Below are 25,942 nucleotides of genomic sequence, written 5' to 3'. Positions count from 1 at the left end.
TATCAATGAGTACCAAAATTATCAAAAGTGATATAAAATGTTATTAAAAATATGTTAGACTCAAAACGTTAAAATCGTTAAAGGAAAAAGTGCAAGTTCTTGAAAATAATGAATATTGATCTTTTTTTAACTAACTCAATAAAGGAAGAATTCTTGAAATTGTAAATTCGATATACATGAGTTATGTATTTGCTTTAGAAGTCCAAATAAAGTGGCATAATGCACAATGTGTTCACTCGTATTGACATTATCCGCAACAATATTTTAGTCCTATATATACTTACGTACTTCTTTGAGGAAATAACTTGAAAAAGTAAATTTAAATTACACAAAGCATGCACGGTTCTAAGATGAAAAAAATATAGTTAACATGAAGAATCGCAATTATGACAACATGGAAAAATATTCTAAGCTTGTTTGCACTAAGAATATGTGGCGTTTAACATGACCATGTCTATGTTTGATCTTAAGACAATGACACAGCTAATGATATATTGTAACTGAAATGCGTTTATTAAAATCTACTTCCAACCCCCTATTCGACCTAACTTCAGCCTTGGAAGTTGAGAACTTTCAAGTGGGCTCCCTTTATGGGGTAAATGTCCTAGAACAACAACAACAACCCAGTATAATTTTACTAGTGGGGTTTGGAGAGGGTAGTGTGTACACAGACCTTACCCCTACCATGAGGTAGAGAGACTGTTTCCAATAGACCCTCGGCATCCTTCCCTCCAAGAACTCCTCACTTTGCTCTTGAGGTGACTCGAACTCACAACCTCTTCGTTGAAAGTGAAAGTTGCTTACCATCAGAACAACCCCTATTGTCTAAAATGTCCTAGAAGAAAAGGAAAAAAGAACCATGCTTATTCCAAAAAATCCAAAAAAAATAGATACGAAATTTATGTAGATTAATAACTTTAACATTCATGTTATTAGCGATTTATTCTTTTGATAATCAAGAAAGTGATTATCAAATAATTAGTCTAATTAATTAATTTTATTAGAGTAATGATAATTAGCTCAGATAGCTTTTGTCTAGTGATTAAAGTTAGAAATAAATAAATAATAAATAAATCAAGAATTTAAAAATATAAAAGTATGAGAAAAGGTGAAGATGCATGTGATGTGAAACAACCCTATATATATATTTTTTATTAAAAGATTTTTTTATTACCATACTTCCAAAATGTACAAGATCCAGGAACTTCGTTCTATGTCCAAAGAAGTTTTAGTACTCAATCTCGGCTTCGTTCTATAATATAGAAAGTCCATGTCGCATTCTTGTTAACATATGTATCTATAATGATACTGAATTTACTGTAATTTCATTGCAAAGAAATGAATGATTTCCAATTCCCACGAAAGGAGATTATAAAGCCACAAAAATTTATTCAAACAATTCTTGGTTTTTTGTCTCCCCCTCTTTTCAAACTTAACTTTCGACACTTTAATCCCCTATATTTTTTTATTAAAGATGGAACTATTAATTGCCACATAAATATTTCATAATCAATTCCCACAAAGAACATTGTGTACATTGAACGTATTTTTAATGTTTATGGAACAATCATAAATTTTCCTAGCACTCCATATTTAAAATTATATTTTTGTACTTTAAAGACATAATAGTTATTAGGATTTTGAAAGGGCAAAAAAGTCATCAAAATTATTATGGATATTTTGGTAATTCAACTTTTCCTTTTGGGCTTCCCACTTATAATATAACTAGTTTTTTGACACGTGCATCCCATGTTAATTATTATAATTTTTTTAAAATGACATATATATTATTTAAAAAATATATTTGTAATGATTAAAACAAAATTTGAAGGGAAAAATACAAGCTTAAATTGATAAATTGTTAGCCTAATTGATCGGCCTACGTGATATACTAAACCCAAAATGATTAGATCTATGGGCTCAACTCGAAATTTAACAACTACATTTGGTTAGATAGGTATGCCGTAATACAAATTTACCAAAATACAAATTGTAATGACTAAATTTGTTAAAGCCAAGCTTAGCTGGGTATCTTCATAGCAAAGACAATGTTATGCTTCCCAACCATTCTAACGGTTCAATCAAATATATGAGAAATGACTTAGACAGTTGTTGCCATAAACTAAATATAACTTAGATACTTTATCTATATATATTCATATGCATTGTATATATTCCTTCTTACAATAATGTCAAATGAAATAATTTACATTGTATAGTAGATGTAATATCCTAATCATAAATATACTTTTTATCATAATTCTTCTAACACAAAGGTAAGAAAATGAAGCCAAAATCACAAAACTTCAGAAAAAATCAGGCTAGGGTTGGTCATCCTAAAATTGAAAATTTTAGATGAAACAGTAAAGTTTTTGGCATTAGCTCTTACAGATAATTAGCATCATTGACCACGATCGGTAAAAATTAAAAAGCAAAGAATTTCTAATGTTTATATATGAATTTCAATATAAGTTCGGGACTCAAAAATCAGATATGATGCTCTGTAAACCTTATCATAGACTTCAAAGTTGCTAAATTGCTATAACTTTACCTCTTTATTTTGGATCTACTAATGCCAATACATATGACATATCGATTCGTTTCTTGATAATGGAACGATGCACTATTTTAACCGAACAAGAACTTAAGAATAAAATATCATAACTTATAATATGGAAATTAGACATGCAGCTTAAAATTTGCAAGATCCATATCGGAGCTCAATTTCAAAATGCAAAGAAATGGACAATGAAGAATAATAAAAGCAGCAAGAGTTGAACCAAGAAATACAAACAATATATAACCAAAAGATTTAAATCTAAACAACGAAACATAAACAAAAGAAAAGGCTCAAACTAACTTAAAGTCATAAAAGGTAAAGTACTTTTTTATCAATTCGAATATAACAATTCTAACTTTTTAATGAAAATAACAATTCAATCATCATCTCATCGATCAGAAAAAATATATAAAGAGACATAAAGAGAATATATTACTCGATTGTGTTTGCCAAAATCTTTTGCTTGTGATATTTTTTTCCTAATTATATTGTGTTCGGCATCGGAAGTCAGAATATTAGAACAGAGAGGCGATTGCTGATGGAAATTCTACAAATGAAAGTTGAAGAAGACAAAGTAAAATACAGAATTTTGGAGAAGGAAAGAAAGTCTTTGGGGGAAAAGATGAGAATAACTGTCTTGAAAATTCAGTGAATGAAAGTAAAATAATGGGTGTATTGCAAAAGGTTGAAAATATTTAATGTGTTTGTATGTTAGAAACCTTTGGAATCCTTAAATTTAAAAGTAAAAGTAAACGGTTGGTTTTTGTAGATAGTCTTTTAAAAATAGAACCTCAACTTGGATAATAACTAAAACACAACGTATAAACATTACTAATTTTCAGACGTTACACTTATGAAAAGTCTCTTGGTTGGCAATAAATTTGCGGATTAATATACCTATTAAGAGATACATTAATTTTGCGGATTAATATACCTATTAAAAGATACATTAATATTTGTTTTACCTAATGTTATTTATTTTAAATGATTTTACATTTTTATACGTTAATACTAAGGAAATAATGCATGCTGAAAGGCTAAAAAAGTCTTATCAATTTTACAAGGGTTTTTTTGTCTTTCAACCTTACTCTTTGGACTTCATACTTATAATATAGTATGATCTTTGAGCTTCATACATATAATATAGTATGATATGATATGAATGATAAGGTTCAACGTTGAAACACTGAGTTATGTTGAATTTGCAAACTTATTGTTAGATCCATGACTAAATGATTAAGGCTGAAAAGTTAGGGAAAGTGGAAACATACCAGAAACGGAAGAAGTCAGAGAGATTAAATGTTATGCAATAAACATACTAACACTTTAGGCTGCCCATTTTATTTGACACCATTTGTCTAGAAAAAAATTTAAAATATTAATTTTGATTTACGTATTATATTAGTAAAGGGGGAAAACAGTTTAAGTCATAGTTGAAAGAAGCTGTAAAAGGCAAAGCCTCGTATCAAACCCCAAATTTGATTAGTATTCAGAGCTGTACTCTATAAAATATCATAACTAGTAGAATAGTGCAAAAAATGTTAGAACCTTCTCAATATATAATTATTGAAATTGACAAATGGCAAAACTAAAGGTACAGATATCTGTTTTCATCACTGACAAATTTTCTTTCTTTGACGTCTAAGAAAACCTCTCTGAGTTCATAATACAGAAGCATTACAAGATTTTATAAATAACTAACACGTAAAAATGATCTCTAAAATAAATGTAAAATGGCTTGCTGTACAATCAATCCAAATGAAAAAAGTTCACAAAATTCTCCGCTTATAACTGCTAGACTCTGAAGATGATGCAAAAAAAAAAAAAACTAATGAACAGCCAAACGCTGCAGATGATCCAAGAAAACCTCAAAACTAACGTCATCCGTGAATATAATATCTCCACCAGGAATAGGAGGGGCATCAGAGTTGTATGTGGCAGAGGGATTCAACTTTGCAAGCATAAAACGGGCCTGTACAATATTACTAGCAATATCAGCACTACAAAAGATGTATTGTATTATACATTTGTTTTTGCCTATATCTATATACAAGTGAGAGATGACTTCATGTTTGTAATCAATTTTGAAAAAGGGTATCTTTCCAGGTGTGAGCCACTTTATGGCAAAGTTTTGATGTCCCAGTTCTAGTGTCCACTACAGGCAACAGATCCTTCGCCGAAGAAAGGAGGAGAATGCCATATGTAACTCTGAAGAAAAGATATATCATGCAGGTAAAATTCAGGAAAGCTCAAAGCTTCGGATGAACTCTGCTTTTTTCTAAAACAAATGTCCATGAACACTTAACAGACATCAAAAGGTGTTTGTTTCCAGAGCTTTTCTTCTAGAGCTGCTTAAATAAGCAATAAAATCAGCTTCTTTCAACATAAGTGAAACATGAGCAGCTTTTGGGCCAGGTTTCAAAGGGAAGAAAACAAGTTTAGTTAGACGAAAGACAACCTTCTTAAAACAAGGCATTTTAGAACAAGATATTGTCAACTAAAAAAGCCAATGTAAATCTTGTATTCAGAACATGAATTGCAGACAAAAATGTCATATCATAAACCCCTTATTGTTTAAAAATTATTTTTCAAATATGCGTAAAAGAACTACAGAAATGAAAAATAACAGATCCGCATCGGCTGTAAATGCTGAAATACAGGCACATGTATCAAAAGAACTAAGAATATGCTAACTCTTATATGCATACGGAGGTCTAGATAGAGAACATAGTTAATAACCTGAGATCCATATTGATCGCAGATGACCAGACGAGGTACTGGAAATCTTTCGCGAATAATGGCCTCTGCATCTTCTCGAGGAGTTTTTAATAGTTGAGCAAATGCCTGTCAAGAGATTAAATTTAAACCACAGAAATGACGAGCAAACACAAATCCAAATCAACAGGAGTTCTACGCGCCATGGCATAGACAAGAGTACCAGAATTAAAATGGACTCAAGAAATAAGACGAAGTGTAGTTTATTTAAAGCAAGCCACGAAGCAAAGTGTAGGTAGCAAAACACAAGGATGCTGAGGGCACCTTTTCCACATATCATTGGTCAATACTTCATTTTGATTTTTGTATCAAACAAAAGAAACAAAAAGTAAAAGCTGGTTTATCAATTTTCCACTATTCGAGTCCTTAGCATGACTATCATGAGTCTGATGGTCAAAATAAGACTAGATCAAACACATGTGCAACCAGTGTGGCATCTGTGCAATCATGGTGACTCTTTGAAGTGTCTGGATTTGATGGAATATAGCAGTAATTGTTGCCTTGGAAGATCTGGATCCATGAATCAGTTGAAATATGAATCGCTATTTATACACAGGTATGTATGTGTGTGTGAATTCATAAGTGTGTGAGTGCACATATGTACAACAAGCAATACTATATATCATGCTCAAACTAGCTAAGAAAAGAAAGTTGGTCCTGGGATTAAGTTATTTGACGTAATCAAATTACAGAAATCCTTGAATTAGCAATCAATAAAAGCTCCAAATCTTTAATATTTTGGTTCAGATTGCAAAGAAGGCTACCTGATGTTCAGGCTGTTCGTGATATCCAGCTTTTCTCCATTGAGCAATAGTTGATCCATGAAACACGACAATGGTAAAAAACGAATCTAAAAGAAGGATTCTGTCAGCAGCAATTGCCGCCACATCAAGGAGGACTGGTTCTGGACCAGATTGAAAAGAATAAGTTATCAAAGAGGGCTGGATCATCACAACTGAGTTGGCAACATTTTCCCGGTTCAGAATCATTCTAAAATATGCCGTCTCATCTGGACTGTTGCCAAAGACCTGAGCCAGAGTTTATGCTTACTGACTGAGCATGATGGTAGAAGCAGAAATGTAAGAAAGTAATATGCTTGATGTTTACAATCAAGATGAATATATACCTGGACAAACTGAGACCGCCGCAAGTGAAACATAAACTGGGGAAATATTGAAAAACGAGGAGAAAGCGTAAAAGAGGATGGACTGTCTTTTTGGTAGTCACCAAATCGCGAACATATGTGTATCAATGACTTATCCAGCCATCTGATGGGATCAAAATCAGCCTGCAGAAGAAAGTGGAAGTGGGTTTCAAAAAGGTAAAGAAACAACAATGAAAGATAACTGGAAATAAAGCATAACCTGGTCCATGTCATAGTAAAGAAAGCAAAACCTTTTGGACAGAAAATAAAGAATACAACCAGATATAAGGTTAAATCATCTGTAGTAAGACCAAGAGGATGATACCTCGGTTTCCATTTTGAAAGAAACTTGCCGTGACATTACCACAGCAGCTGCTTCTTGATCAAATCCAGCAATGAGGTCCTATAAAATAAAGAAGACAAACTTTTTACTGAAACAGCAAGATCGATAAGCATAAGATGTAACTACAGGCTATTTTCTTTAGCTCTAACATGACCATGAATAAAATATACCAGGACTTCAATTTAAGGGGCATAATTGTCACTAAGCAGATAACTTTGTAACTTCCGAATTTAGTCCCCAGTCCCATTGTAATTTTTCTTAGTATCTGACACATTTATTGACAATAGGAACTTAATCTGCGTAAAACTAGTCAACAAATGTGCATTAGATACCTTTCTTAGTCCCCTCAGTCCTTTTGTACTTCTTATAGTATCTAATACAAGCTTACGTTATGGATTATCTAAGCACACAAGCCTAGCATGCACTGCAAATAGCGTCAAGATGACTCCCCAGACTATCAATCTGCAAAGGTACCGCACTGTGTACCACAAGACTAGTGAATGGAAGAGCCCAAAGAGTGGTGCATCGCCTTTGCAGACCTAGCTCAACTATACCTACTTTTAAATGATAACCAAGTCGTTATAAATCAAAAAGTTATTGAACTTATTTATATGATTATATTCCCAAAGAGGAGATTTGAGTACTTCCTGTCCTTGTTGGACAGAAAGGAGCTCGGGCGTCAAGATGATTCCCCAGTACCACACTCTGTACCACAAGAATAGTAAATGGAAGAGGCCAAAGAGTGGTGAATCGCCTTTGCAGGCCTAGCTCAACTACACCTACTTTTAACTGATAATCAAGTCATTATAAACCAAAAAGTTATTGAACTTAATTATGTGATTATATTCCCAAAGAGGAGATTTGAGTACTTCCTGTCCTTGTCGGCAGAAAGGAGCTCGGGTTATCATAATCTGATAAGCAACTATCTTTCTCATTTCTCTTCTAATCCATCTAAACTACCCTGGTATCCTTAGTTTCATGATTTAACTACTGAACTCATCAGATATTTATTTCTGGTTACATGGCAAAAGAATAAAAGGATAAAAGATAGGCAAAAAAAAAAAATCAGAAACAAACAGCATAAGGAGCACCAACAATCCTTGCCTGTACACTTCCAGGTCCAGCAACCCATCTTCTAGAAAGAGTAGTAACCCGGAGTCTCATTTGTCCACTAGGGTTCTGATAACTGGAGAAGAATATCGTTGATAAGTCAGGAAATGGTTGATCATAGCCAAACAAACCGGCCAGTAGTCAGTATTCTCAAGAAATAATAAGTTCAGTCATACTATGTCAAAAACTGGAAATAAAACTGTGGATTTGCAGATTGAGCAATTGCATCTGGGTTCTCCTTCTTGGCGACTTCAAATATCAAACATAACGATGTAGTTTTATCAAGACCACACATCTTCCAAGCTGTTGTATTTCCCTGACCTACGACAACCTCAGAGCACAAAGGACCTTTCTGTAAAAGACACCAATTAATAAGTATTTAAAGAAGCATCAGAGAAAGTAAGCACTTATATTAGTAAAAGATACCTTTGCAAGTGATGCACAAGGGCCGATAACTCCCTGAACTTTTACATCTTTTGAGCAATTTACCTCAAAAATACCGCTGCATACAAGCAAACATACTACCTAAGTTGTAAGACAGAATAAGAACTTGATAGCATATAAATGCTAACAAATGAAAACAATTCAGACTATTCATCAGCATCTGGAGTGGAACTTTGTGCAGAGATACATATAACATGTTAACATTGACACAAAAAAACACAAAATAGTTCCAGTCAATCGTCTCAAAATGGTTTGCGGGCAAAATAGACTTCTGGTAAAGATTAGTTGAATATATCAGGCCAAGCAAGTCTGCTTCGAAGCTAATCTAAAGCACTAAACAACCCATCAGTTAGGCACAACCCAAGCTATATCCCCGATCCTTCTGTAAGAGAAGTTTACTAGTCAATCTTCAAGAAGTTGTCTAATAATTGTTTCATGCTGCAAACCCCTCACATGTCTCCTAGGAATCCTTAGCCACAATATGAGAGCTGAGAAACTGAAACTCCAAAACCACAAACAGAATCATACATACTAATATATATTCTTAGAGAGGGAACAACTTCCTAAGATATTTAAGTTTCTTATGAAGTAGAGCTTCTTTTTTTTTTTAAATGAGTGAAGTAAAGTTTATTAATGAATTTAAAAAGCTGGAGTGCAATGGAAATTCATTAAATTGAGGTCAAAAAGATAGATTGGAACCGGAGCAAGATTCTTAAAGGAATTGGCAAAGAATCAAGTCAATATACTGAATCCCGACACATTGTCAAAGTGGAAAGAGCAAAACTAAAACATGTTAACAGGTTTACTGCCATCATAGTTTTCAGAAAGGAAATGAGGTATATGGATAACTTGGCAGTGACAGCATGATAATGATATGCCATTGGAGGTTTAAAAGTAGAACAAAGAATAACAAAGAGACTAATCCAAAAAACTAGATAGAAATTAGTGGTTCTCAAGTACTAGATTTCATCTGAAAATTTCTTCATTTTTTTTTTTTGGGAAGGGGCGGGGTAGGGGACGACAAACCAAAGAATGTTCAATTAAACCTTACTTTGATGACAGTCCAAGATCATTGCCACCTGACTGGAAAACTTGTTTCAGAGAATCCTTGAAAACACTATGACCAAAACTTTCGGCTAATACAACAAGTCCTCCGGTTTTCTCATTTGCAACTTTAAGTTCAGCAAGGCCAACCTAGCATGCAACAGATGACACGTAAGTAAAAGAGAACAGCCATAAAAAATAGCTTGCCTTTCAAGGAATAGCTTGCCTCTCAGCCATAAAAGAATTAGTTCAATCTTCAAGATGTAAAGCTTGCCTCTCAAGGAAATCTAGCAGTAGATTATGGGGACAGAGAAGGACAGCAGGATTATGACAGATTGTATTTACACCAATAAAACTTTCTTTTTATTTGGGCATCTCAGACTACCTTCATCTTCAGAAAGAGGAATGCAAAGCTTGATTTGCTAGATATATCATCAGATAAACCTTGTTTAGTCTTCTCAATGTCTAAAGAACGAAATAATGGGGCCTCTGACTTAAAGTCAACTACAAAATTTAGCTCATGAAGGATTATGTGTATCATGTCATGATGTTTTATGCAATTAGATACATGTATCATTAGAGTTGTAATCCCTCTCTTATCAATTTGTTGTAATTTCATGTATGAATGAATGAACATGTTTCCTTCTTCCCTGTGCGTTTATATAAGAGCATGGTCATATAAACACCAAACCTCTCTATAAAAGAAAATCCACCAGGTATAAAAAGGTGAAACTTAAGCACTTAAAGCTAGAAGTGTCTTTCGATCATCTATTTTATAATCTAGGAACTGATTAAATAAGTGAAAAATATAACTATATCAACCGTCCTTCTGGTGAAAAGCATTTGATTTTTACCTGTTCAAGTGCACAAGCAAAAACATCCAGTACATGTCCTTGATGCACAAGTTGCTTTGAAAGTCCCTCGTAAAACTTCACAGCCTTATGATATAACGGTGCAGAATCTTTGTCCAAATCCTTGTGAGACCTTATGGGCTCAGACAAAATCTTCGACACAATCTGCAATTATTCAATGTTAAGACAAATCAATCACAAGATTTTTGTTTTAAAAAAAAAGATATATCACTCACAAATACGTAACAATAGATGCCGAGTGCTGCAATTGACAATGAAAATGTTCAAGGACAGGAAAAACATGCACACGATACAGAATTTTTCCGATATAGACGTGCTTAATATTTTGTTGTCTCTTTTTTGTTGTTTTCAAAAGGTAATTTTATTGAGTAAAAGCAGCATCAAGAGAGTGCTGAAAGTTACATCCAAAAGTAACAACCCAAACAGATTCCTCACAGGATGTGCAGTAAGTTGATGAAATCTAACATGGCTTCATAATAATTTACAACAGCCATGTTATTCCAAAAATAAAGTAAAAACATACATTTTAACTTAAGAGTAAGTGTAGAAACCTCGTTGTTTTAAAAAATTCTGGAGTTTCTTTCTCTCCAGATGATCCACCAGATTGCTGGCTCATTGTTGTTACCTTAAACCTTTTCATAAAGAAGTTGAAAACCTCTCAGTAACAAGTTGGCAAACTCAAAATCCAGGCGATAATAATCATTCTGACAGTGAGGCACAACAGAAAAGTGAAAACATATGACTTTTAGCTATTTTGTGTATTAGGACTCCTCTTGAAATATGTTTTTCCTGTTCTCTTCTTTGCTGCTTTTTCTACTTCTCTGGTTAGCCATGACTCTTTTCTTCTACTCATTATATTTCTCAGCTTCTTTTTGTTGGCTCTTCGTTGTTGTTCTACTCTCCTTTTTTCTTTTTGGTGATAGTTCCGTTCGTTTTCTACTATCACTAAGAAGAAAAGTACACGTCCATCCACTCCCCCACCCCCCCAAACAAAAAAAGGGAAAAAGTCCTTATAATTTCATCTTATTATAGTCTCAAATAAAAAGTCATCTAAGATACTTAATAACTCAACAAAAGGGTATGACTTACAGCACCCGGCCCTTCTGTTGAGGGCCCACCTAAGAATGCCATAATTCTGGCCCCAGAACCTGGAACACATATACCCAACAAATGAGCAGCTACACTCAATGCTGTACCAGTGCACCGTGCCGCTCGTTGATCTGCTGGCACGGGCCAAGGATCTCTTTGAAGTTCCTCCAATATCTGAAAAAGAGAATTTCAGATTAAAAGGAAGTCAGATACAAATTGAGTAACATAACTAGCACTACAATCTAATGACTTGTCAATGCCATTCTATTAGACTTTTCACACTTTCACGAGAAAAAAACTCAAACTTGTCACTTTCGCGATTAGAGTAAATTACTATTAAGTTGAGAGGAATGTTAAATAAACACCACGTCATTATTTATTGCCACATTATTGCACTTCCTATATCTTATGAGTAACTAATGTTTATGTTCTATTAGTACAATTTAAAATGAAAATGTTCTCTATAATTTGTTAAAATTATTGCCAAATTATTGCATTTCCTATATCTTATCAGTAACTAATCTTGTATCAAATAATGATATCTTGAGGGACTAGAGTATTTATTTGGGCATTCAAACACATTCATTTCCACTAATAAGTGCAATATACGTTGTGAAAAAGAAATATTTGACAAGACCTACAAGCTGCATTCCCTTTTTTCCGTTTACACGTTAAATCATGAGTTCTGACAAATGGGCAGCATATCTATAACAGTATTTACATACAAAAAAGATGCGCTTGAAACCATACCGAATTGAGTGTAAACTCGCATTCGGACGCAGGCAACAAAAACCTAGAAATACTCTCTTGTGAAAGTCCATCTCTAACCCCTGCAATGACACCTGTGATTGGTTTAGGCTTATTTGCAAAGAAGCCCATTTGCTCCAACACTTGATCTTTAGAAACTTCCTTTGATCCCTTGAACACATAAACCTTTGGAATCTGCCCAAACCCCAGCTCATGAACATGCACGTAGGTCCCAAATGTGATTAAGCCAATTAAACAATTCTCAGGCAATGTGCCCAGTACCTGCTATCAACAAAAGTAATCATGTCAGCGAAAAATTTATTACAAGGAGAACGTATATGGGATCTTCATTTGTCACTTTACAAGAAGTAGAAATCAAAATAATCATTAATTCACAATCAAACATGCTTCCAAGACATTGAAGGAGTCCAGTGGCAACTTTTGGTCTATATGAGATACTTCACATTCCAACTTGAACCCAACCTTTAATTGGTACAGAGAACAGAAAGAAGGAACCAAACTGGGGACTAAGGACCAGGACAAATGTCCTTGTTGAAAAAAATAGGGTCAGGCACAAATGTCACCTAAAAATAGAAGCTTCAGTTTGTGGAAGGAGAAAGACACTGCCATTCACTACCTGACCATGTTCGCTAGAGCATATCATTGATGTACTTGAAGAGACCTCAACCGAAAGAAGAACCATTTATTAAGTAATAATATAATGAACTGAGTAAATAAATATGGTAACCCTTAAACATTTTGAAATGTCTCACCAAGGCCCCTAAAAATAGATTTGGACTCACGTACTGTGGTTCAGTGGTTCGAGGTCTTGAGTAGCTTCATATTGTGTATTATGACTTGCGTGCATGGTCGGATTTGAATTTCGGATGTTTCAGGATGAATTTGGATGAGTGATTCTCACTTTAGAAGCTTAAGTTGAAAATGTTAACCGAGGTTTGACTTTTTGTGTAAACGACCCCGGAACGGTGTTTTGATGGCTCTGATAGGTTCGTATCGTGATTTTGAACTTGGGCGTATGTCCGGAATCGATTTCGGAGGTCCGTAGGTTGATTTGTGTTGTTTTGCACGAAGTTGGCAATTTAAAGGCTTAGAATTTTGATAAGTTTGACCGTAAGTTGACTTCATAGCTATCGTGTTTGGATCAGTATTATCAAAGGCGAAAAGCACAAAAAAGCTCTAAGGTCCATTGGGGTTTTAAGCGCAAAGCGCAATAAAGTGTGGGCTTTAATGCAAAAAGGCGCAAAGGGAGAAACAATGCAAATATGTAAGTATAGTCCAAGACTAATAATTATTGCATGAATAAAAAATACATGAACATCGAAATTGGAAAAAGAAATTACGATAAAGTTAAATATCAATTGTTTAGCGTCGCCTCTTCGGGATTACGCTCCTTGGCAAGGAAAAATATGCCTTAGAGCCTTGATGACAACACTGAAACGCCCATTAAGCGATGCGAAGCGCGCAACAAGTTTTGTGCCTCGCTTTAGGGCTTAAGCGCGCTTTTGACAACACTGGTTTGGATTTCTGTTTCGGGACTTGGAATAAGTCTGTTTTGTCATTTGGAACTTGTCCGCAAAGTTTGGTGTCATTCCGAGTTGATTTGATAGGAATTGGACGCACGATTGTGTTTTTAGAAGTTCTTGAGTTTTATGTTAAATTCATGTGTTTTGAGGTCCAATTCGTGATTTCGGATGTTATTTTGATGATTTGATCGCGCGAGCGAGTTCATGATATGTTTTTAGACTTGTGTTGATGTTTGGTTTGGAGCCCTGAGGGCTCGGGTGAGTTTCGGACGCGTTTTGGAATGTTTGGAAGAGTTTGGAAATTGTTGGTGTGATCAGATGCCTCAGGTCTTGCATTTGTGAGTTTTGGATCACATTTGCTATATTAGGCAAAGTCTGCTAGGTTCGCATGTGCGATCCCAGTGATCGTATTTGCGATGGGGTGGCCTGGGTAGCTGGTTCACATTTGCGATCTTCTTGGTCGCATTTGCGATGTGTCCATGTTCGCAATTGCGTACTTTTCATCGCAATTGCGATGGCACCAGGAATTGGAGGGCTTTGCTTATGCGATTGTTTCTTCGCATTTGCGGGGTTCGCCAAGTCGCATTTGCGACTGGACAAAAAGCTGAGGGGCGGGATTTTTGGTCTCGTTTTCATATTTTGAACCCTATAATCGGTAGGAGGCGATTTTGAAGAGGGATTCATCTACAAACTTTGGGTATTGATTCTAATCATATTCCATCAATATATCTTAGATTTTAACATCAAAATCATGTGAATCAAAGTAAAAATTTGTGAAACTTTGTCAAGTTTTTGAAAAATAAGAATTTGGTTCTTGAGAGTCGATTTGGACTCGATTTTTTAAACTAATCACATATATGAACTCGTGAGGTCATGGGTAGTCATAATCTACCATTGGACCCGGGATTTGACCGGGCGGGTCCCGGGTTGACTTTTGTTAACTTTTGAGGAATTGTGTAAAGATCGTAGCTTTAATTATTGGAATTGATTTCTCTTGCATTATTTGATGTATTTGAGTCGATTTTGGTTAGATTTGAGCTGAGCGGAGGTGAATTGTAAAGGAAAAGTTATTTTTGAGCATTTATTTAGGGTTTTTGAGGTAAGTATCTTGCCTAACGTTGTGTGGGGGAGCTACCCTGTAGGAATTGGTTTGTTTGCACTATTTGAACTACGTGAAAGACGTGTACACGAGGTGACGAGTGTGTACACGGCTTATATGTGGAAATTTGACCGGCTTAGACTCTTAGGTTCTTATGTACATTAAAAAGAAGTTGTCTTATCATGTTAAATCCTCCATTGCTAAATTTACCCTTACGTGTCTTATTTGAAGTTGTTTGATTCATATTCTACCCTTGTTGCCAAATATACTCTTATATGCCTTAATTGAAGTTGTTGCCTCTTTTATTGCCATGTATCTCTTCCGTAATTGCTCAACCTTAATTGAAGTTATTGTTATCTCTTCCATTGTTGACTTATCCTTATTTGGAATCATTGTTACATGTTATCTATCTTATCGTTGAGTTGTACTTAATTGGAATCATTGTTACGTGTTATCTCTCTTATCATTGAGTTGTACCTAATTGGAATCATTGGTACATGTTATCTCTCTTATCGTTGAGTTGTACCTAATTGGAATCATTGTTACGTGTTATCTCTCTTATCATTGAGTTGTACCAAATTGGAATCATTGTTATATGTTATCTCTCTTACACTTAAGTTGTACCTATTTGGAATTATTGTTACACGTTATCTCTCTTATTGTCGAATTATACGTATTTGTAATCATTGTTACATAGTATCCCTTCCATTGTTGAGTTACTCCTATTTGATATCGTTGTTACACAATATCTCTCCCATTGTTGAGTCATTCTTGTTTGAAACCATTATTACTTGTTATGTCTTTCATTGTGAGCTCGTTCTTCCGTTTCTTTGTGTTTTGCAATTCTTGTGTTGATTCACTTGCCGTACTCCCATGTTATTGTTGTTGCTGTTGTACTCAGTGTTGTTGAGCTGAGGGCTACGTGTGGTTGTGGTATTGGAATTATTTTGAGGAAATGTTATGGTATATGGGCACATGTGGTGCGAGTTGTTATATTGTGTTATGGTTTGGCACACGTGATATTGTTGAGAGGATTGTCATGGTGTTCGCACGTGAGTTGTCCGTGCTATTGTTATTATTGATATTTGCGCGTGCGGCGAGACAAGGCAGGCATTTACTTTATTGATGTGCACGTGACGAGACAAGGGGGCTATGTCGGGGATGATTTGTGATGACTTGTGATGGCCTGGAGCATTGTTATTGATGATATTTGTGTAGCGGTGTGCCTACCTTGTGTGAGTTATGCATTTTACGTTTTGTTGCGTTGTTACCTATGTGCCATTTGTTGCCGTCGCTCTTACTTGTTGACTCGAGTTGTGATAGAACACTTGCACAAGCATACACGTAAGTAATCACTCATATCGGTTTAAGAATATGAATCCTGAAGTTTATTGACCATTTACATGTATTCTCATTTACTTGCCTTATGTGTGAGAGTTGTACTATTGGCACGTGAGTTATCCGTGCGGTTATTGCTGACACGTGAGTTGTCCGTGCGGATATGAGATATTGTCACTCCCTTAGCACGGAGTTGTCCATGCAGATATGAGGTATTAATGGTATTGGCACGTGAGTTGTCCGTGCGGTTGTGATTTGTAATGTGGCCACAAGATGCCAAGTGATTAGGGTTCGTGAATTGGGACCCGTGATTTGTGATTATGAGGTGTGGTACCTCGGGGAAATTCTTGAATAAATCTTGTGTGAAAGTGATTGTTCTTATTTAGTTGTTACTTATTTTCCTTACTTGGTTTCACCGGACTTAAACTATATTCAGCTTACTCTACGGCGCTATTACTTGTGGTGCCCCTTGTTGCTAATTGTTGCTTTTAGTTTTCTATTGCGAGTATTGTTTTGTTATTTTTATCATGCATAGCTTTATATTGATATTGTTCCCTGTTAGTATTCATACTTGTACAGGTTATTAAGACTAGTAGGTGTCTTGACTGTCCCTCGTCACTACTCCACCGAGATTAGTCTTGATACTTACTGGGTATCGTCGTGGTGTAATCATGTTACGCTTTCTGCACATTTTTGTTCAGATCCAGGTACGTCGGAATTTGTTGATCATTAGCTAGCTGATCGGGCATTTCTGTGGAGACTTCAAGGTATACTTGTCGTCGCGTTCGCAGGCCTCAGAGTCACCTTCTGAAATTATTTTGTACAGTTTATTTCTATTCCGGAACAGTTGTACTTGAAAATTTTCTAGTGAACTCAGTAGAGCTTATGACTTGTACTGCCGGTTTTGGAATACTGTATCATGTTGGGATTGTTGGCTTTACATAGAAATATATGGTTCGCGTTTAATAGTTGTTTTGGTTAAATTCTGTCATTAATTCAGTAAGCGTTAGGCTTACATAGTCTTAGAGACTAGGTGTCATCACGACAACCTACGGAGGGAAATTGGGGTCGTGACACGTACCCCCGTTAAGCTATGAAGAAATAGTTTCCCCAAGCCCTCGGACCAATTTCTTTAAGACTATTACGAAGAGGACAAGAGCATAATTTTTTAAACTCTAGAGCAAAACTTAAGATTGGCCTGGGAACAACGTATCCTTTTTTTTCCAAGCTTATTCCTATAGTTAAGTACCATAAACCTCATCTCAATTCTACCTCATCAACCTATTCTACCAAGTCATCCCCAAATTTTTCATTTATTACGGATAATGTTCATAAGAAAGTTTTTATTTATAAAATCAACTGCCAAATATGGCCAATGATCGCATTTTTGGAAATGATGAGATTAACATTCCACAATGTACTTGCCTATTAAACGTGAATCCAACAAATGTAAAACTAAAAAGACAAAATTATCACCTCAAAACTTAGTATATTGCGAGTCTTCCGAAGTTTTTGCTGTCAAAAGATCTATAAATGAAGGCTTATATGAAGACATTTTGGAGTCTGCAATGAGACAAGACCCCAAAATCTGCTCTTGAGCGGTGTAAAGCAAAGAGTTTGGGAGAACAATTGTGTTAAAAGTTGAATTCTACACACCAAACATATATTAGGTAAAGTAAAATTAAAAAGTGGAACATCAGAAACATTGTCTACAATTTAGCTTTAACTCGTACTATACTTTTTGAAATGAATTTTTTAAATGATAAATATACTTGATATTTACATTTAATACTCATCCCTCAAGCACGAGTATATATGTCATGTAGGACTTGTGAGATTGTCTACACTTTAGTCCTAACTATACGTTTTGAAATGATTTCTTTTTAAATGATAAATATACTTGATACTTACATTTAATATGTATCCCTCAAGCAAGAGTATATATGTCATGTAGGACTTGTGAGAGATCAGTGAAAATATCTGTCAATCGATCATTTGAACTAACAAATGCTATCACAATACCCCAGGATTGCAATTTTTCTCGAACAAAGTGACAAGCAACTTCAATGGTTAGTCCTGTCAATTGATCATTTCAACAAACAAGCTATCACAATATCCCGAGATAGCAATTTTTCCGAACGTAGTGACAATCTACTTCACTGTGTTTAGTACTCTCATGAAAAATTGGATCTCATGATGTTGTGTAAACCTGTCAGGTTATCACAATATAACTTCATAGGATAAGATTGCTCCTCCTAACTCATCAAATAGCTGCTTCAACCAAAAACATTTGCAAGTAGCTAAGGCCGTGGCACTGTACTCTGCTCCAACACTTAATCGAGCAACCACATTTTATTTTTTTATTTTACTACTTCAAGAATCACATTTCCTCCGAACAATACATAATAACCTATCATGTACATGGTGTCTAAGGTAGCACCGACACAATTAGCATCAATATATCCAACTATTTCAGTATGATCTCTATACTAATATGTAAGCTTCTCCTCGAGGCATAACCTCTCCCACGACACTCCCAAGGTACTTCATAAATTGAATTACCGCATCCCAAAGAGGTCTTAGTTAAAGAATTTAGAATCTAACTTACAACACTCACAGGAAAGCAGAAGTATCGAATTGGGTTAACTGTAAGCTAAACTAAAAGACGATATCTCCCGACATCTGAAAAGGCTTCGCCTCTCCTAGCACCAATTTGACATTAGGATTCATCGACGTGTCCACAACTGACACTCAAAAATTCATTTTTTTGTAGAATGTGTAACACATACGTTCGTTGTGATATGCAGATACCTCATTCATACTGGGCAACCGAAATGCCAAGAAAGTACATCAAGCACTCCAAGTTTTTGGCCTTCAATTGGTCATTACCAACTACATTATCATCAGTAATGACAATAATATCATCATATACAACCAGAATGATACATTTTCTATCAAAGTACTTGTAGAATAGTGAATATTCTGATTGACTCCTTATGAGACCAAAACTAAGAACTTTTCTATCAAAGAGATTTAGAAGATTATTTGAGGCTACATAAGGAGCTTTTAAGTTTACATATCGTCCAAACGTACTCCGTTCAGCAACAAACTCTGGTGATTGCACCATGTTAATATCCTCTTTCAAGGCACCATGCAAAGGCATTCTTGATGTCCAATTGATGAAGCTGCCAGTGGTAATAACAGCTAGACAGATCACAGATGAACTAAGACAACCTTAGCTATAGGAGAAAGAGTATCCTTGTAATGCAAACCAGGAACCTCTGTACAGTTCTTAGCAACAAGACGAGCTATCTCAATTATACCATCAGGAGCCACTTTCATTGTATTTGTATATATCCAACGACACCCCACGGTAATCTAGCCGAGAGGCAAAGATACAAGCTCACATATATCTTTAGCATGTAGCAGTGATATCTCATCTACCAGTGTCACTCACCAGCCAATATGTGACGGAGCTATGGCAACAGACCTAGGAGTAGAGACAGTCTCCAAGAAGGAGAGGAAGGCAATAGTGCGCAGATAAACAAGTGGTATAAGGTCACACAGGATGAGTTACATCATTCATGGTTTGGCATCATCTGCCCTACATCCAATTTGGTTGCCCTTTGTCCTATTACTGTTTGATCGATCCAAAAAACATGTATACTCATCCTATTTTACCCCTCCACCCATGCTATTACCAAGCCTAGTGCGGGTGGAGCACCTTATCTCCGCCATTACTATGACACGCGCTTGATTACTATGATAATGAAGCCGAGCAAAAAAGATCGGCAGGCAAAAAAAAAAGCAAAAAACCCTAAGCCACTACCACGGTAGATATACTTCGGACATGCATAAGATGCATTACACACCAAACAGCTTTTTCTTTTTGTCAATTATGTGGACATACTCATTAGCCAGTTAACATTTAATTAATATGTATACATCTATATTATTTATACACTACTATACTTTGATTGATAGCTAATAGCTAATTATCAATAAATAGATGTAATCTGGTATCCTCACAGTCACCATATGTGACCGCTCAAAAGTCAAAATTCCTACTTATCATTTATCAATATAGGCAGCAAATAAGTTATTTTCCAGAAAACATGCCTACACAAGAGGTGCTCTTAACAAACACATAAGAGGTTCCAGAAAAGACATTTGAAGTTCACCAAAAAAAAAACCTCAACTACCACTACTACAATTCAACTCTAAACTAGTTGAATTGGTTGAATCCTCAATACAATAGTATGATTCTTTAACAACAGATATTCTCTACATTTCTGGTGACATACGAATCTCTAAACAAGCTAAAATGATTTAATGTAACTGTATCAACACTACTGAGCCTTAATCCCGACTAACTGGTACCGCCACACTCACTACTAATTCCACGTAATAAGACTAGTACTAGTACCCCGATCAACACTGTAACAATGCACCAAACAGTAAGAAAATCAAAAAATGAAAGATCTTTCAGTATTAAACTTAACAGTTCTCAAGGACTAAGAAAGGAAAAACACATAACCTGTAGCAAAGATGATTTCAAGTAACCAATCTCCTCTTCAATAACACAAGTATCGATCACGAAAAGGAAAACCGGATTTGTCATGGCGGCCTTTTCAGTAGGACTCTCGTACTCAATCGTAGTGTATTGCGGGAACAACTCCGCCGGCATATTAGTCTCCGATATGGACTGATAATTCTGAGGGAAGTGATTGCGCTGAAGGCAAAAACAGCAGATCCAGATCTTAGTAGACGAGAAATCGACGATGGAGAAAGGATTGAGCACCGATCGGCAATTGCGGCAACGCAGTGGAGCGTAAGGAAGAGTAGGAGTGTTAGGGAAAGGTTTTAACGGCGTGTATATGGCGGAAACGGGGATTACGCATTGAGCGGCCTCCGATTTGCTTCCCGGCAAAACGTTCCACGGCATCCTAACGGCGTCTTGTGTTTCTAATTCTAAGAACTCCGTCATTGTTCCGGCGGTGGAAAGCAGCGGGTGATTGGATCTCCGGAGAAGTGGTGGCACCGGCCAGCTAAAGAAAGGAGTTTTTCAAGTGTTGGGGCTTAGTGATTGTAACGTTTAATTCTGTTGTTCTCTATTAAGGCGTTTTTTGTTAAAATAGACTAAATAAACATGTCATACGGGAGTTGTACATATGTTACTTTGTTTTTGAGTCAACTATGTTAAACTATAAATGATAACTATTTCCATAAAATAAATTTGTAAACTTGATATTTAGAAAATTAACTATTTTGTAAGCTTCTAATATACAAATACTAACTGACGAGAAAAAGATGTAATTTTTTTAGTTGTAGTATTTTGAAAACCCAAGTATGTACTCGGGGTCTTATTTATAAAATTAGTTTAATTGACTCCATAAAATAGAGAGAAACACTTAAGCATTTGTGTTTATGTGATGACCCGAAAGGTCATCTTTAAATTTAATATTCATTTCTGTGATCTGAGATCTCGAATAGCACCACTTAGCATTTCTCGACTTGCATGCACAGTCCGTAATTTTTTTTCGAAAAGTTTTTATGTGAAAAATTGATTAAAATGTGAAATGGAGCTTTAAAACTCACTTGAGTTGACTTCGGCCAACATTTTGAGCAAACGGACTCGCATTAATGTTTTAATGGTTCTGATGGGTCCGCATTGTGATTTTGGACTTAGGAGCATGTTCGAAAAATTATTTGGAGGCCCATAGTTAAATTAGGATTGAAATGGCTAAAATAGAAATTTAAGCTTGAAAGTTTGACTGGGGGCGTTGACTTTTTGATATCGGGGTCGTAATCTGATTGTGGAAATTTGAATAGGTTTGTTATGTCATTTATGACTTGTGTGCAAAATTTGAGGTCAATCGGACTTGATTTGATAGGATTCAGCATCGAATGTAGAAGTTGAAAATTCTTAAATTTCATTAAGCTTGAATTGGGGTACGATTCGTGGTTTTAGCATTGTTTGATATTATTTGAGGTTTTGACTAAGTTCGTATGATGTTTTAAGACTTGTTGGTGTATTTGATTGAGATCTCGGGTGAGTTTCGGATGGTTAACGGAATGAATTTTAGATTCGGAACCCTGCTGGAAATTTTCTAGTGCAGTATCTGGTTTCCTTCATCGTGTTCGCGAGAGGGATCTCGCGTTCACGAAGGATAAAGGGCAGTGTTCATCGCGAACGCGTGGGAGTGTTCGCTTTCACATAGAAGGGGCAAGGCCTGGCTGGGCACCAGGCGATAAGGCTTCGCGTTCGCGAAGGGCAGACCGCATTCGCGAAGGCCAAGATTGGCATCGCGTTCGCGAGACTGCCCTCGCGTTCGTGAAGAAGAAATTTGGGGCAACACAAAAATGTGCTTCGCGAACGCGAGGGTCCTGTCGCGTTCGCGAAGAGGAAAAACCTGAACAAAATGTTTAAGTTCTAAAAATGGCCATTTTTGACGATTTGAAGCCCGGAAAGAGGTGAGTTTTGTGAGATTTTCAAGAAAAATAATGGGGTAAGTGTTCTTAACTTAATATTGATCAAATTACCCGAATCCATAGTTATTTTTAACATTTAATTGGTAAATTAAGTTGGAAGATTTAGAAAAACCCTCTTAGTTTAAATTGAAGATTTGAGGGTCGAGTTGATGTCGGAATTTGGTAAAATTTATATGGGTAGACTCGTGGTTGAATGGGCGTTCATATTTTATAACTTTTGTCGGGTTCTGAGATGTGGGCCCCACGGACGATTTTTGAGTTAAATTTTGGATTTTAATTGGAAAATTTAGTATTTTCATATAGAATTGATTTCTATAATTCGTGTTGAGTATATTGAATTGTTTGTGACTAGATTCGAGGCATTCAGACAACAATTCGCGAGGCAAAGGTTTATTGAAATCTTGAGTTAATTGCAAAGCGAGGTAAGTGTCGTGGTTAACCTTGACTTGAGGGAGTATGACTTATTTGTCTATTTGCTACGTGATTTAATGTGCGAGTACAACGTATATGTGAGGTGACGAGTACTTATGCGTTGTGGTTGAGTCAAAACATGCGGGTGGAATTTGTTTATTGTGAATAATTACCTATTTAATTAAGATATTCCTGCTTAAGTTATTATTGTTTATTTGATCATTTTCATGAGATTATTGCTAGTTTAATTATTGTTGAATATTTTAGAAGGTGAAGTCGGTATTCTGGTATTGAATTGATTGATAAGTATATATCCCCGCATTCAAATACTCTTCGAAATTTATATTATTATTTTCATGGTAAGGAAGAGTGTAAAAGCACGAAGGGTGATGTCGTGCCATTTCCAAAGAGTGTAAAAGCACGAAGGATAATGTCGTGCCAAAAGAGAGTTAAAGCACGAAGGGTGATGCCGTGCCATTTTCAAAGAGTGTAAAAGCACGAATGGTGATGCCATGCCAAAAGAGTGTTAAAGCACGAAGGGTGATGCCGTGCCATTTCCAAAGAGTGTAAAAGCATGAAGGGTGATGTCGTGCCAAAAGAGAGTTAAAGCACGAAGGGTGATGTCGTGCCAATCTTATTATGTATTTATAAATTTATGGTAAAATAAGAGTAAAATCACGAAGGGTGGTGCCGTGCCATTTTCATATTATCAGCTGCTTATTTTATTGTTGATGAATTAATTGGCTGCTACGTAACACTTCTCGTGCTAAAATTTCTATATCATTCCCCTTCGCATGTTCCCTCCCAAATTTATAAATTGTTAATTATTGTGTTATTGTTGCTTCGTATTTGTATATGCTTGTACATGTTGTTTATGTACGTGTCTTGTCATAGCCTCGTCACTACTTCGTTGAGGTTAGGCTCGATACTTACGGAGTACATGGGGTCGATTGTACTCATACTACACTCTGCACTTCTTGTACAAATTTTGGAGTTGGCCCCGGCGGCGTACCATAGACTTGGTCGGATTCAGCTACCCAGAGGAGACTTGAGGTATAACTGCACAACGTCCGTAGTTCTGAAGTCCACCTCTATCTTATCTTAGCTGTGTATTATCTTTCAAACATCTTGAATTTTATTCAGACCTTTATTTGTATTATTCTAGTAGCTCGTGCACTTGTGACATCAGATTCGGGGATGTATTTAGATGACTCGGTTGTTATGGTCTTCCGCACTTTATTTAAGTAATTGACTTCCGTTTAATTTGATTTGTTAAAAAAATGATTACGATTCTTTTAACGTTGGTTTGGGCTTGCCTAGTAAGTGAGATGTTAGGCGCCATCACGGTCTTGAAGGGGGAGTTTCGGGTCGTGACAGTTTATGATTCTGATTTAAATTTTAAATAAGTAAGAACAAGAGTTTAAATCAAATGCTTGAGTTTACCTTATCTTTTTATGAGTAAAAGTTAACCTATTAAAGTAATACAGTACTTAGTAGTCCCAAGGTTCATTTGCTTTTTTTTCTTCTCTCTTTTTTTTTTCCTTTTCTTTTTTTCTTTGGTATTTTTCCTAAACTAAGCTCAGCAACCAAATTTTTTTCTTCGTTTGGTTTAATTTTTGGGTACAAGTGTATACTTAAAATGTTCGTTTAAACAATGAAACATGGGAGAAAATTCTCCAACGAGATTAAGGAACTAAGTATACGCAATTAATGTCTGAAATTATTCACATGATACTCTAACTCACAAGTAATTTTATTCGCATCCAATGTCCATGATAAAAAAAACAAATTTGTTTAAATTTGATCACAGAAACAATTAATGTAAAATAGTGCGCATGAAAAATGTAAAAATGATATCAGATAGCCACTTTAAGAAATCTATATATATATATATATATTAAAGGAATAAAGTTACCATATATATTGTATTATGATTAAGCCGAGTGACAAGCTATTAAAAAGTCACTTGACAATATTAAGGGGAATTTAAAATATAAAATAATATTACCTTTGAATGTTGCATCTAAATTCTAGGATCTAGGATAAGATAGTTATAAAAAAAATTACACGCGTAAAAATAGATTACGAAATTAAAAATAATAAAATTAAAACTCAATATTTTATAAAAATAAAGGAGAATGAAAATTTAAGCTTGAAATAGCTACATATATGTTAAGCTATATGTTTTAGATTTATGTATCTTTTTCTTATGTATAATAATAAAATAATAATAACAATCTATGTATCTTCTATATATTTATTTTGTTAAATCAAATCATATTCAAAACTTATCCAAGCTTTTGAATTAAAAAATAAAATAAATCAAATCTTATCCAAGCTTTTAAATTAAAAAATAAAACTCAAAGAAGAAAAAATACTTTGAGATTTTGGTAAAGTATAAAGTACGGGCATATGCACTTTTATTTATTTTGGCTATTATTGGATTAAACACTACATGAAATAATTATATAAAATTTATAATAAGGGAAACTAATACAGAAAGAGGGGAACTAGAGATAGTGTGAGATAATTTATACTTTGAAATAATTTAAAAATAAAATAAATATAATAAATACAGACTATTGTAACGGGGTGCCAATGGATGAGGAACGGGGTGCTTACATTTTTGAATTCGTCGTGCCAGAGAGACAAAATTACATACCTCATCCGAAGGCCAAGAAGTGTAAAACGCGATATTGGTTGCTTGGCCCAATTAAATTTGTCTCACCGCCTCGGGAGCATAATAGAAAGCTTGAAGCCAAATTAGGGGCGCAATTCATAAGTTCGAGGTGGAGGCAAAAAGTAGTTCACGTCGTGCTGCGACGTTAAATTAGGCGCTTGTTGGGAGGCAACCCAGCTTTACTACCTTCTTTTATTTTTATTTTTATTATATTATTTTTGTAGTGTCTGTTTTTATTTTGTAGGATTAT

General features: G+C 35.3%; 1 protein-coding gene across 2 annotated transcripts; it reads right to left on the bottom strand.

The window, feature by feature from the left end:
• Positions 1–4,099: 4,099 nt before the first annotated feature.
• LOC107789170 (protein transport protein SEC23 C) lies at positions 4,100–21,231 on the bottom strand. Of its 2 annotated transcripts, none has more exons than XM_016610948.2 (13): positions 20,647–21,230; positions 12,132–12,410; positions 11,382–11,555; positions 10,275–10,436; positions 9,428–9,570; positions 8,359–8,434; positions 8,109–8,284; positions 7,927–8,008; positions 6,805–6,882; positions 6,462–6,623; positions 6,100–6,363; positions 5,300–5,404; positions 4,100–4,532 (listed from the first exon to the last, which is right to left on the bottom strand). In XM_016610948.2, the coding sequence occupies exons 1-13, from the start codon at positions 21,094–21,096 to the stop codon at positions 4,389–4,391; spliced, it is 2,295 nt and encodes a 764-aa protein (XP_016466434.1). In that variant the 5' UTR covers positions 21,097–21,230; the 3' UTR covers positions 4,100–4,388. The 2 variants fall into 2 exon arrangements, with proteins under 2 accessions (XP_016466434.1, XP_075094950.1); XM_075238849.1 differs by having other exon boundaries at positions 4,168–4,768; positions 20,647–21,231.
• Positions 21,232–25,942: the final 4,711 nt, after the last annotated feature.

Source organism: Nicotiana tabacum, chromosome 19 (genome assembly GCF_000715075.1).
Source record: "Nicotiana tabacum cultivar K326 chromosome 19, ASM71507v2, whole genome shotgun sequence".
In the NCBI taxonomy this organism is placed as follows: Eukaryota; Viridiplantae; Streptophyta; class Magnoliopsida; order Solanales; family Solanaceae; genus Nicotiana; species Nicotiana tabacum.
Note: the sequence above shows the minus strand (reverse complement) of the source record. Positions and strands in the feature narration are given on the sequence as shown.

What these genes read in the sequence shown, in the direction of transcription:
- LOC107789170 (XM_016610948.2), bottom strand. Translation starts at nt 21,096, where the DNA reads ATGACGGAGTTCTTAGAATTAGAAACACAAGACGCCGTTAGGATGCCG. An exon ending in CTTGTGCATCACTTGCAAAG is followed by an intron (nt 8,285 to 8,358) that starts GTATCTTTTACT and finishes TGTCTTTTACAG; the next exon opens with AAAGGTCCTTTGTGCTCTGA. An exon ending in CTTTCAAAATGGAAACCGAG is followed by an intron (nt 6,624 to 6,804) that starts GTATCATCCTCT and finishes TTTCTTCTGCAG; the next exon opens with GCTGATTTTGATCCCATCAG.